The following is an 11,547-nucleotide window of genomic DNA, read 5'->3' as shown; positions in this document are numbered from 1 at the left end:
TCCCTACGTCCCAAATTACTATTGGTTTTGACTTTTCTAAATACATAATTTTTGATATGCATCTAAACATTCAGTAATATAGAATCATTTGCATGCGTAGAACCTTCAAAATAAATTAGGGTACCAACACTAGTATATTCCTTTATGCACACGCACGGGGCTAGCAGTATTTTCAAAAAATACAATGGTACCATGACTTTGTTAAATACCTATATATAATTTAGGATTTATGGATGACTAATCTGCAAATATTCACTATATTTACTCGCTATATTCCTCTACGGAATTGAAGTCTTATGAAAAGTTATTTTCTTTAATTTCGTTTCCCTTACATTCATGATAGTTGTTATATATTTTGTGGTCACCCAGGGCATAAGATTTCATTTCGTCTTTAAAAAAAATTAGAATCGAATCCCACCACATATTAGAGAGAGAAACTTGCATTAGTGTATATATGAAATTATGTGGCACTTTCTGTAAACTCTTTTATAATGAATTAAGTAGACAATTTAAATGGAAGTATTTGGGTTCATAGGATATATTTTTCATAATGGTAGAAATGTGAAATTTAGAAGAGGTGGTAATTTTTTTTGATATTTTTGGTATTCTAGAGGTGATAATTTAGAAGCAAATGTATGGTGTATTTCAGGTTAACTTTTCGTGATGAAAAACATGGACGATTCAGAAAAATGTCATATCCAATGCATATCATTTAATGATGATCAAGATAGTATGATGTTTTGCGTTTCTACAAGAATTTCTATGATTTGTCTTTTTCCCTTGTTGCATGTCTAGCAACAGAATTGCTATGGATGCTGAGCCTCTGGTTTAAGAGGAAATTCCTTATTTGACATATGATTTGTCTATGATTTGGTGAATTTTAATTATAAAATCATAAATGCACACGTGTGTTTTTAAGAATATGGGGTTCATCTTCATTTATTTTATCACTATGAAAAGATTCATGAATTTTCGAGGTGATTTTATGGTTGATTTGTCCAACTTAAGTGATGAAAATGTCAAATAAAGAATGAAAGTTAGAACTCGGTGTCATATCAGGGAAAGAAATTTTTCAGGACCAAGGAAGGAATTAAGTCATCTTGTAGTGTCAAATAAGAAATTTTCTCCTGGTTTAATGGTAGAAGACGCGCTCATTCCTTCAGCTAGTAATTATATAGATTGAACTACATTGTTTCCACATCTTAACAAAGTTGCAATTCAAGTTAAACATGTTATTCTTCTTATAAGCACTGCTTAGCACATATAATGTGACGAAGAAAACAGGTTTTCTTAAAAAATTAACTGATCACTTCCATCCGTTCTTTTTTTGTCCACGGCCGTATACCAACCCAGAAATAGCAACGAGCGCTATAAAACGGCGGCCACACGCCCAGGAGCAGAACCAGGCACCCCGCAATTTTAGCCCGGAGACAGGCCGGCACCCACCAAGAATGGCACGCCTCGCCGCCGTGGCCGTGGCCTTCGCAGCCATCGCCGCGGTGGCCGGCGCCGCTGAGTCCTACTACGCGTCCGTGGAGAACCACCTCCCCGAGCGCGGCATGAAGCTGGTGTGCCAGGCGCTGGGCGGCATGTTCCTTACAGAGCTCAGCGTGGTGCCCCGGGGGCGCGTTCCCCACGGCAAGGCCGGGCGGCGCGTCGCCGAGCTGATGGTGGAGGGCGACCGGAGCGGGTGGGTGCGCTGCAACTGGGCGTACGCCGGCAACTACGTCGCCGGCCTCACCCTGCTCGACTCGCGGTGGCCGGAGGCCCGGAGGTGCCGAGATCCCGCCGGCGAGGGCCTCTGCCGCATCTTGTTCGAGCACGACACCGTGTTCCTCAAGACGCCCGGCGGCGGGGTGCGCGTCATCGGCGACCTGCCGGTGAAGCGGTGCCGACGGCACTGGCTGCTCTTCAGCACCGAGTGCTCGTACCCGGACCACCCCTATCCCTACGCCGGCCGGCGCCTCGGCAACGCCTTCCAATACTTCGCCATCTGATTGCCTTGTTCTTCTCTCGGTGACGGTTGTAATTGGGCCAGAGGGGTGCCAACCAATTTGGGGAGTCAAATTTTGTAAAATTTAGTCAAGGCCTTCCCACATATATAAAGTACAAATTACAAAAACATGCGTCACAAGACTGCTTATGGGGCGAAGGCGCAATTCAAGAGCATGAAACTGATGAGTTCGAATTTGAACTCAGCAAATCAACAGCTTTCAACTTGGATTTCCATTCACAAATTCCCAAATCCAACATGGATTCGAGAATTTTTGCCCGAATCTGGTCGAAAACCATGAGCTTTTGATTCAGACCGAACATGAAAAGAAACTAAGGCCATGTTTAGTTCACTCCAAAATCCCAACTTTAGCACTATGCAAAAAGAAGATTCCCCATTACATCAAACTTGCGGTACATGCATGGAGTACTGAATATAGACGAAATCAAAAACTAATTGCATAGTTTTATTGTAATTTGCGAGACGAATCTTTTGAGCCTAATTAGTCAATATTTGGACAATAATTCACAAATACAAACGAAACGCTACAGTATTGCTACAGTAATTTTGGCACCCCAAAGTTGAGCAACTAAACAAGGCCTAACGCTCAACATTGGTAAACAAAAGCGCGGTAAATGAAAAGCAGGTTGCCATGGCAGATCCCTGCTCTCCGTGGCAGTAGCAGTGACGAGCCGACAACCAAGCTAGCAGAAGTGACGAGGATGTATGCATACGGTCATACTTGGAGAATGGCACGAGGATGGAGGAGACTAACAAGGCTGTCCAAGTGGAGAAGGAGGTCCAAAGCTCATCCGGTTCGAGTCTTCCAAGGTGGAGGCCCAAAGCAAATCAAAGTTCGAGTCCACTAGAAGTCCAGAAGCAGCCCGCACAAAAAAGATGCCCAGGTAACGTACGGGCTTCGTTTTGGGTGTTCTATATATACATGGAAAGCTAAGGAGATAAGCTTTCCAATGGTACCGGTCTTAGGCCTAAATTCACTTAGAGTCAACGGGAATTATCAAAATAAGTGGACGTCCAGAATTTGCCATGATGTTGCGCCATCGTCTTTTGGGCTGTTGATCCGTGTATCATATGGGAGGTCATGGGGGCGAGTCCAGGGGGGTCATGCATGACCTAGCCCTCGTATATTCAGTAGCCGCCGCCACATTAGGGTTTGGGTTTTGTTTAGTTCTAGTTTTGAGAAACAGATCATTGTTATTGGAACTGTGGCGACAAGTCATTTTACTATGATCTAGGATCTCTGTTCTTATTCTTCTTGATTGTGGCGATGAGTCCTTTCATGCCAAGAACTTGAACTTTTTTATCCACTTTTGCTTCATACACATATGCAATTTCAGATTGCGTTCTTCACATTCTTATTTGTGTTCTTCGATTCGCTTGCAGGAAAAGCCTTCGTGGTAAGGTCAATCATGTTGTGCATGGTTGATAATCAGAGGAGACGCGGTGCTACGATTGCGGGGTTCAGATCTTGTCGATCGGAAGTCGGATCATGTGTGTTCTATCTCCACTAAATCAAGAGTTATCCCCACCTAATGGATGATCGGGCTAGTGCTACATCAAGAAGTCAGAAGCACGATCGACTTGGTGATGAACATGATGATTGTGCCTTGGGCGTGGAAGAGGACATCAAATGGAGGGACGGCTATCAATGCTATCAGAGGATCTAGGAAGGAGGGTGCTGCGCATTAGCACCATTCCTAACTTTAAAAAGCACTGCTAGCTTAATTCAGATGGCAGTTGTGCAAAAATGCTTAATCAATAAATCGTGGTACGCATCTGCTGTTGTTTCTTCCGGATTAAATAAAGCTTCAATTCATATCTGAACTTAAAAGCTCGATATCTGTTTGCTGGTTGGTCTTGCCATTTTAATTTGCTGTGCAGCTTAACCTGGGATTTGGCACCAATGCAAAAGATCTACACAGAGGCGTCTGTCCGTGTTGTGAGTTTATGCAGATGAAAACCTTGTCTTTGATGACTCGGTTCGGCGGACGCCGCTTCCCTCCCTGCAGGCATCACTTTGCAAGAACTGATTCCTTGGCTTGATGTACTGTTGTCTTCATGGTTTAAGAGGGAAGTGTTGCTCAAATTCGATGGAGCTTTTGGAAAGAAAGAAGCTAGCTTAACTGGTTTTTTTTAATTTTAATTTTATTTTTTTACTAAAGAAAGAAGCTAGCTTAACTGTTGTTCAAGGGAATGCCGACCATCATGTTTGCATCGGTCGCCGTTTGGGACTGCTGGTCAAAGGCTATTGACCGGTTGGCGGAAATTAAATAGGTCTTCTAGGACATTTAAGATGCATTAGATGGACCATTCTTCTAGGACATTTAAGATGCATTAGATGGACCATTCACCAGCTTCTTTTGTAGGAGGACGACGGAGTTTTGGAAATGTATGGTACAAGAGAATAGAAGCAACCGTGTCATACTTTTTCTTCGTAGATGCAACATAGGCCGATAGGTAGTTTTGAGCAATATGTTGAGTCTGAGATCCTATATTTCTTAATTTCTTAATGCTGCAAGGAAAATGGATCTTGCTAATTAGCCATGTTTGTGATTTTAGTAATTAATGACAACATAAATATTGGAACTATGCATTTATCAAGATGTACCTTTGTAGGTCCCAAGGATGAAATCCAAAGTCATATAGATGATAGTAAAAATCCAAAGCAAGGAAAATGGATCTTGCTAAGCCATGTTTTTTTCTAAGGCATCCAAATGGTGGTAAAAAAGTCGAGATAAAGACACATGAAGACATGAAGCGAATCCTGCTAAAAATGAATTACTGGCGCATATCACCGACTAAGTCGGTGATGATAGTTATGGCACCTGATCAAATGGTGTCTGAAGGAACAACACCATGGCCAACATCACGAGATATCAGCGGACAAATCAGTGATCATCGGCTCAGCTCGGTAACAGCTCAGATTTGGCTCTAGAAACTTTTGTGTGCTGTGTATGCGATGGAGACAACAGTAATCAGGAGCACTGGTGAGTCACTGGACAATATGGTGATGCCCATGTGGGGCCAGGGCAGCAGCGGCTCAATGGCTAGTTCAGTATGTACACCGAACAGTCCGGTGTTCGGTGTGCATAGATTCTGTGACCATTGGAGCAATGGCCAGCTCTTAATAATATAATTTCAGTATTTGTAGATATAAATGACACCCCAAGTCAATGAACTTCTGGTACATTTTACTCTAATTAATTTTAAAAATGGATAACCCCACGCAATTGTTCCTTTGTTTCCTTCCCCAACAAATTGCCGACCGAAAGTACATGAGTCCAAAAAAAGCAGAGTTATGGACTCTACAGAAGCAGCAAATGTTTCACTACAAGCGGTTAGTCCGCGCCTGATCTGACGTCTTAGCATACAGCCAGAGATGAGTCAGCACCATGTTAAGTTGTTACACAGGGCTGGCACAGTGATAAGAACCTCAAAAGCGCGAAGGCGAAGCGTTTAATCCTGGGGCCTTCCACACTCCAATCGCCATGAAGATGGCTCTCTCTGTCTCTATAGCCTCGCTCTCTCGTGCAATCCTTTATGCGTGATGGATGCACTCATCATGCAAGGCTAGCAAGAGGTGAAGAAACAGAGGGAGGGTCGTGTATATGTAGGCACGGCATGTGGTGTTAGATGCTAGAAAACATGCAGTACCATATGGCTACATATATATAGTTGTCAAGGAGCAAATGCTGTACAAATAAAGGGATAAATTACATGCAGTACATATATACTCCGAAGTTGTCAATGAGCAAAAGTTGTAGTGGGTGAAACTTAATTCGTATAGGATTCGAACCGGAACCTCTCGATTCGTATATAGTGTTCTTACCATCTCAGCTACAAAGCTTATCGAAAGCAGGGTGTGCGCATTAGTAGCTAGATCTGCTATTCTTTTCTCTGTATAGGCATGATAATGGCATGCACTAGCATCATTCAAAACTTCATGATTTTCCAAAGCATTGTTAGTTTAATTCATATGGAAGTTGTGCAAAAACCCTTATGTGTATGATAGAACTTGAGCAAAATTTCGTGTAAACAGGAAGCCGTTAAATCACAGCTATTGCCATACGCAACCATAGCTTAGGCTCAGTACCAACTTCGAGTATTTGCATACGAACAGCAGCAGCAACCAATGGGTGTATTATGATTTAGGAAACGTTTTAAGGACACGAAGCAGGAATTGCAGTGAAATTGGTTCCATTGCAGTTCTTTCTTCAGTAATTTGATAGGCGATACAGTCACTGTTTTGTGACGTTGTATCAATTGTCCACGATCCCATGAAACTCAAGTGTTTATATTTGCCTTCATTTGTCATTTTTCATTTGATGTTGCAATACCTGATTGAATTTCTGTTGGAACATGATCTGGACTTCTCTCCGCAGGATTTCAACTTCCAAAGCATACTCTCTTCGTTCCTCTTGGGATGTCAACTCGTCCAATTGTACTCTCAATGCGTCCAGGGTATCATCCAGGCCTGAAAACTTCTGAAGATCTGAGGCATCAGCTGAAGTAAGCTGCAGCAGACTCCTAACAGCTAACAAAGCCTGCATAATGATCAAAACAATTGTGACAGGAAGATTAACATCTCGTACTTCATGGCAAACGTAAGGAAGTATTCACTTAGATTCCATTTTAAAGTTTACCTTCTCCTCAAGGTCAAGGTCAGGAGCTGATATCATGTCAACTACAGATTTTATGAAAAGGTGATTGCTTAAGAATGGAGCCTGTGACTTTCCTGCACTTAGCTGAAAGTCAGCTACATATGCCAGTAAAGACACGACCTTTTTCTGAAGCCGGATATTGGTGCTAGCTGTTGACAGTATGTGCTGCAAACAAACAACGCATTGGTACACTTCAAACCTTGTTTTTCTAGATGTTCAAAATATGATTTTCTTTCTTCTACCTGCAACATTGCATACCCATTTTCTGAAAGGAAGAGCTCCTGGCCTTGTTCATTGTCCCTAATCAAAGAGGATATAGCATACAATGACTTTGCAGCTTCTGCTGCAGAACTGGAATAACCCATGTTCACTAATCTTTCCAATGCTCCATAACCAAGGATCTAGCCAAGTGCAGAAAGAGATGTGTAAATACTGATACCCTATAGAATGATACAGTGAAAGAACAGAAATAGTTCCCTGAGTAAGGATAGGACTAAAAGAGAGAAATCACCATGGGAAAGAGTTGGAGACCTGTTAAGATGTTGATAATACCTGGTTTTGGACAAGAGCATTATTCTGACTGGCTTTACCCAGCACCCATGCTGATGTAGTCCTTATTCCTTCATCTGCGTTGTTAAGTTCCTGAATCAACGGAAGAAGGCCTCCAAGTTTGTCAAGGTCTGAAAATAAGCATAAGAAAACAATGTGGCCATAAGAGAAGCAGAGAAAAGGTACAACTCTTTTTGTGCATAAACTGACAGAAAAAAAAAGAAATAAGCTGCCAATTTTATCTAATGGAGTAACAGGAAATGGAAACTTCAAAACAAAGTTTTAACCTTCGGAACAAATAAGTATTCAATAGGTACATGGATCATTTTAGCATGCATCAATTGCAGGTAAATCACTACTGTGTTTGTAAACTGAACTCTGTGGACAAAAGACAGGAAAAGGGGAATCTGTTCTCTGTAACTGTACAATCAGACAGACAGTCATGCATGAGTTGAATTTCTGACGATCAGATTTCAAGCATAAGTTTATTCAAGAAAAGAACACATGATTTACCATTAGCATTGTCGATGGGCTCAACGAGAACTAAAAGCTCTTGCAGTGCACGCTGGCGGTCCTCCAGAGAAACAGAGGAATTATTTAAGTCAGCAATAGCAATCTTCATCAAGTCAGCATCTGATGGCATCTTTAACTTCTCCATCAGCTCCTGCAGGGCAGTTGTTTAGATGATGGTAAGATCACTAAATATTTTGTATTTTGCATCTTCCAAACCTTGGTCTGAACTCTGAAGATCAACTTTTACAACCAAGAGAAATAGCAGAGTTTTTATTCGGGAAATCCCTAAATTAATGGAGATTAAACTTAAAGAGAACTATAAACTTAAATAAATTAAGAAGTGTCCATCATTCTGAAGCAATCTGCCAATCTCGTCACCTTAATCTCCATCTGCCGCTTGAGTAACTCATCCGCTGATAACCTCTCCAATTCTGCAGCTTTTTCTCTCAACTTATCCGGGTCAGAGTTCCCTGCATCAACAATTCTGGAGTCACATTCCTAGATAAATTTGCGCCACTTCAATGAAAAATCAAACGAATAAGCAAGAATTAAATTTCCAATAAGAAGTTCACCCAAATTGCAAATAGTTCGGGCTAAAATCGGGGAAATCACTCAGCTAATGAGGAACCCCCGAACTCCCGAGCCGTACCAATCGCCCACTGCAGCATGCCATCCAGCGAATCGAACTCGCGCCCCTGGTCCCCCGTCACCGACTCCTCTCCTCCGCCGCTGCCGCGAGCTTCGGCCTCAGCGAGAATCTCCCCCTCGTCCTTGCCCGTGGCCCACTGCCTCGGCTGCCCGAACAACGACGACCTGTTCGACCCTTTCTCCACCGCCCCCGCTGCCGGAGAGAACAGGAGCAGGGCGGTGGCCAAGACGGCGGCGAGGAGCGCCGGGATGCGGCAGCGGAGAGGCTGTTTCGCCCCCGCCATGGCTGCCAGGAAGGATCAGAGTGAAGTGGAGGCGACGCAACGCAAACGCAATGCGGGCGATGGGAGGGAGGGATCGCGTTCGAACCGTGTAGAATTGCCGGGTGGATTTTGCAGTTTTATACCGGGTGCATTTATTTCAAATGAACCCTTCCAACCATGATATATTCCATCAAAACCATGTTATGTATAAAAAAGTACCAACATTTATTAATTTGGAAAAAAGAAAACAGTTTTTCTTATATTTATCAAGGAATTGAGTGCTTGAAGGAGCTCTTTTACACAATATGATGTGCACCGCACAATGCACTGTTGTTCTTTTAGCTAATTACGCAAGTGCAGATCAAATCTATTACACTCTCTTCTAACATTGCTAACCTCACACATTGTAACCAGTTTGCATGGCTGCCTTGATCTCCCTGACAATATACTCCTTCCGTTCCAAATTGTAAGTCATTCTAAGAATCTTGAAGAGTCAAAGTATCTTAAGTTTGACCAAATTTATATGATAATATAATAACATTTATGATGTTAACTAAGTATCATTAGATCTTTATCAATTATATTTTCATAATATATCTATTTGATGTCATAAATCTTTATATTTTTCTCTATAATTTTGGTCAAACTTGAGATGCTTTGACTCTTCAAGATTCTTGGAATGACTTACAATTTGGAACGGAGAAAGTATGATTTAGGCGTTTGACACCAATCTTTTTTCTTCCTCTATTTTTACATAGGTTCAAAAATATATTTCTCCTTCAAAAAAGGAAAGAAATTTCTTTAGTGAGATCATAGTGTTAAGCTTGTGAGACAGGTTCAGGCTAGAAAGCGTAACACCTTATGTCGTGTGTGTTGAGTTGCTAGAGTTGTTTTTCTTGTTTGTACAAGAGCCAGCCTTTTATAGGCTAGGCCCGTGGGGGGGATTGGTTGGGATGAGCCTTGCACCCTAATCCATCCCACTACTTTGTGCGTGTGAACACGGTGGCCCAATGGCTGCGCTCCTTGCTACAGTTCTTCTGATGCGTAGTCCACTTGCCCTGACGCCCCCTTGCCTTGGTATGCATGGCACCGGAACACCCATCCAAGTCCTCTATATCTCAATCTCATATTTTACCATCTTACTTCAGTAACCCTTGCTTTTATCATCCTAGGCCCACCGTCCTGGGACGGGGAGCACTGAACCTGGCTCCCGGGGACCTTCCCGGGAGTCCTTCACCATTTCCCAGGTCCCTAGTGAGGGGTCCACCCTTCTGACAAAGTTCCTGGGAGGCCTTTTGTTACCGCCTGGGTCCTTAATGTGGACCCGCCTCCTTGGCAGAGGGTGGCCGGGAACGTGGCAGGGCACCCTTGACACGAGGGTAGCGCCAGCTGCCTGTGGGATGGGACAAGTGAGGCTATCGGTCCCTGAGGCTCTTAGGTGCGTCCCATCGGCCGTAGTGATGATGCTTTTACGCGGACGGGGCGCCTGCTGATGGCCTGCCTTGGCTGCCGCACCCTTCACACGCCAGGATACGTCACCGCTTGCTTCACCTCGAAGGGAGCCTTCCCGGGGGACCTCCCCGGGTGCGTCCTACCCCCACCATGTGGACCACTTTGTGGGTCCCGCTGGGTAGGCGCGATATTTTCATGATCCTTCCTGGGCCTCAGATTCCCCGACCTATCTCCTTACTTGGGCTTCTCCAAGAGGGAGCCCCTTTTGAATAGGCGGGCCTCACTTGAAAGTGTCTTCTCGAGGGACCCTCGTTCCCTTGGCGCGGACAGTAGCCCCTGGCCCTATGCTGGACCACTTGCCTTAGGTCAAGCATGGGGGCCAGTAGAAGGAGGGGGGCCACCTCTTGACGCTTTGCCTTCACCTTGTGCCCAAATGCCTAGGATTCGGTTGGGATTCCCCTAGATTCTGGGACCCTCCAGTACTAATTTCTTAGCGGCCATTTCTCGAAGCCGAAGCACCACAGCCGTAATCTTATAAGATCGCATGGGAGAGCTCTTAGGGCTTCCTTCTTTTCCACTTATCTTTTTCAACCCTTCGCCTTCTTGCTGTGCCCTTTCTTCTGCTTCTATACGTACCTCCATGGCTAGGAGCGATCGATCTAGTCGTTAGGCTCCTCCTCCGCCACCGCACGACGATCGGGTCGCCTACCTCAGGCGCTCCACCATCACAGCCGCAGACGCCCTAGATTGCATCTGGGCACTGCTGCCTCCGGTCAGGCTAGACAGTGGTGGGGCAATCCAGAGGGTGACGGATCCGGTGAGCCCCAACGAGCCACCAAAGGTGGTCATGTTCCTTCCATTCTTCTTTTGCAACCTTCTTCCTCTGTTCTCCGCATTCTTCCTCCGCGTGCTGAGGAGTACCAGGTGCATCTGGTGCACCTCACGCCCAACGTCGTCCTCACGTTGGCCATCTTCGCGCATCTGTGTGAGATGTTATTCGGTGAGTGGCCCTCCAACAAACGCTTCCGCCACTTCTTCTACCACCAATGTCCGAGTGTGGTAGCCAGCAGCGCTCCCCGCATGGTGGGGGTGTGCTTCTTTTACATCACCATGATCCTCCACGACAAGTGGGAGGACTAGAAGAGGTGGTGGTTGCACATGAATGCCATCGTGTCCCATCAACGCCTCTGACTTCCGGATTCTCCCCCAGTTGCCATCGCCGACACGGGGTTGGCTAAGCCGGACCTTGGGGAAGAATGTCGTCCTGTGCTGGATCGGATCGTCCAGCTTCGGCAGGCTGAGCTTATGTCAAACCATGGTGGTGGTAGACTCCCTTCACCGCTGTATTGCACCCCTGCGGGCGCGGGCTTGCCCAGCGTGGTTCTACACCGGCATCGATGACACTACCTGCATGCGCCAAGGGGTGGGCTCTGACCTCTCCGATGCG

At 44.8% G+C, this 11,547-nt stretch overlaps 2 protein-coding genes across 2 annotated transcripts; one reads left to right on the top strand and one right to left on the bottom strand.

Moving 5' to 3' along the window:
• The first annotated feature begins 1,418 nt into the window (after positions 1-1,418).
• LOC117846303 (uncharacterized) lies at positions 1,419-2,231 on the top strand. Its single transcript, XM_034727447.2, has one exon. It carries the CDS (start codon positions 1,452-1,454, stop codon positions 1,995-1,997), a length of 546 nt encoding a protein of 181 aa, XP_034583338.1. The 5' UTR covers positions 1,419-1,451; the 3' UTR covers positions 1,998-2,231.
• Positions 2,232-6,119: 3,888 nt separating this feature from the next.
• On the bottom strand, positions 6,120-8,762 carry LOC117842573 (hsp70 nucleotide exchange factor FES1). The gene is made up of 7 exons (XM_034723049.2): positions 8,387-8,762; positions 8,116-8,207; positions 7,738-7,888; positions 7,228-7,355; positions 6,918-7,076; positions 6,658-6,840; positions 6,120-6,558 (listed from the first exon to the last, which is right to left on the bottom strand). Exons 1-7 carry the CDS (start codon positions 8,667-8,669, stop codon positions 6,319-6,321), a joined length of 1,236 nt encoding a protein of 411 aa, XP_034578940.1. The 5' UTR covers positions 8,670-8,762; the 3' UTR covers positions 6,120-6,318.
• Between the last annotated feature and the right edge of the window lie 2,785 nt (positions 8,763-11,547).

The sequence above is a fragment of the Setaria viridis genome, chromosome 2, assembly GCF_005286985.2.
Source record: "Setaria viridis chromosome 2, Setaria_viridis_v4.0, whole genome shotgun sequence".
In the NCBI taxonomy this organism is placed as follows: domain Eukaryota; kingdom Viridiplantae; phylum Streptophyta; class Magnoliopsida; order Poales; family Poaceae; genus Setaria; species Setaria viridis.
Note: the sequence above shows the minus strand (reverse complement) of the source record. Positions and strands in the feature narration are given on the sequence as shown.

Excerpts from the sequence above, each read along its gene's own strand:
- LOC117846303 (XM_034727447.2), top strand. The coding sequence starts at position 1,452 with ATGGCACGCCTCGCCGCCGTGGCCGTGGCCTTCGCAGCCATCGCCGCG.
- LOC117842573 (XM_034723049.2), bottom strand. The coding sequence starts at position 8,669 with ATGGCGGGGGCGAAACAGCCTCTCCGCTGCCGCATCCCGGCGCTCCTC. Across the intron at positions 7,889-8,115 it reads AGCGGCAGATGGAGATTAAG|GAGCTGATGGAGAAGTTAAA; the intron begins GTGACGAGATTG and ends ACTGCCCTGCAG. Across the intron at positions 6,559-6,657 it reads ACCTTGACCTTGAGGAGAAG|GCTTTGTTAGCTGTTAGGAG; the intron begins GTAAACTTTAAA and ends ATCATTATGCAG.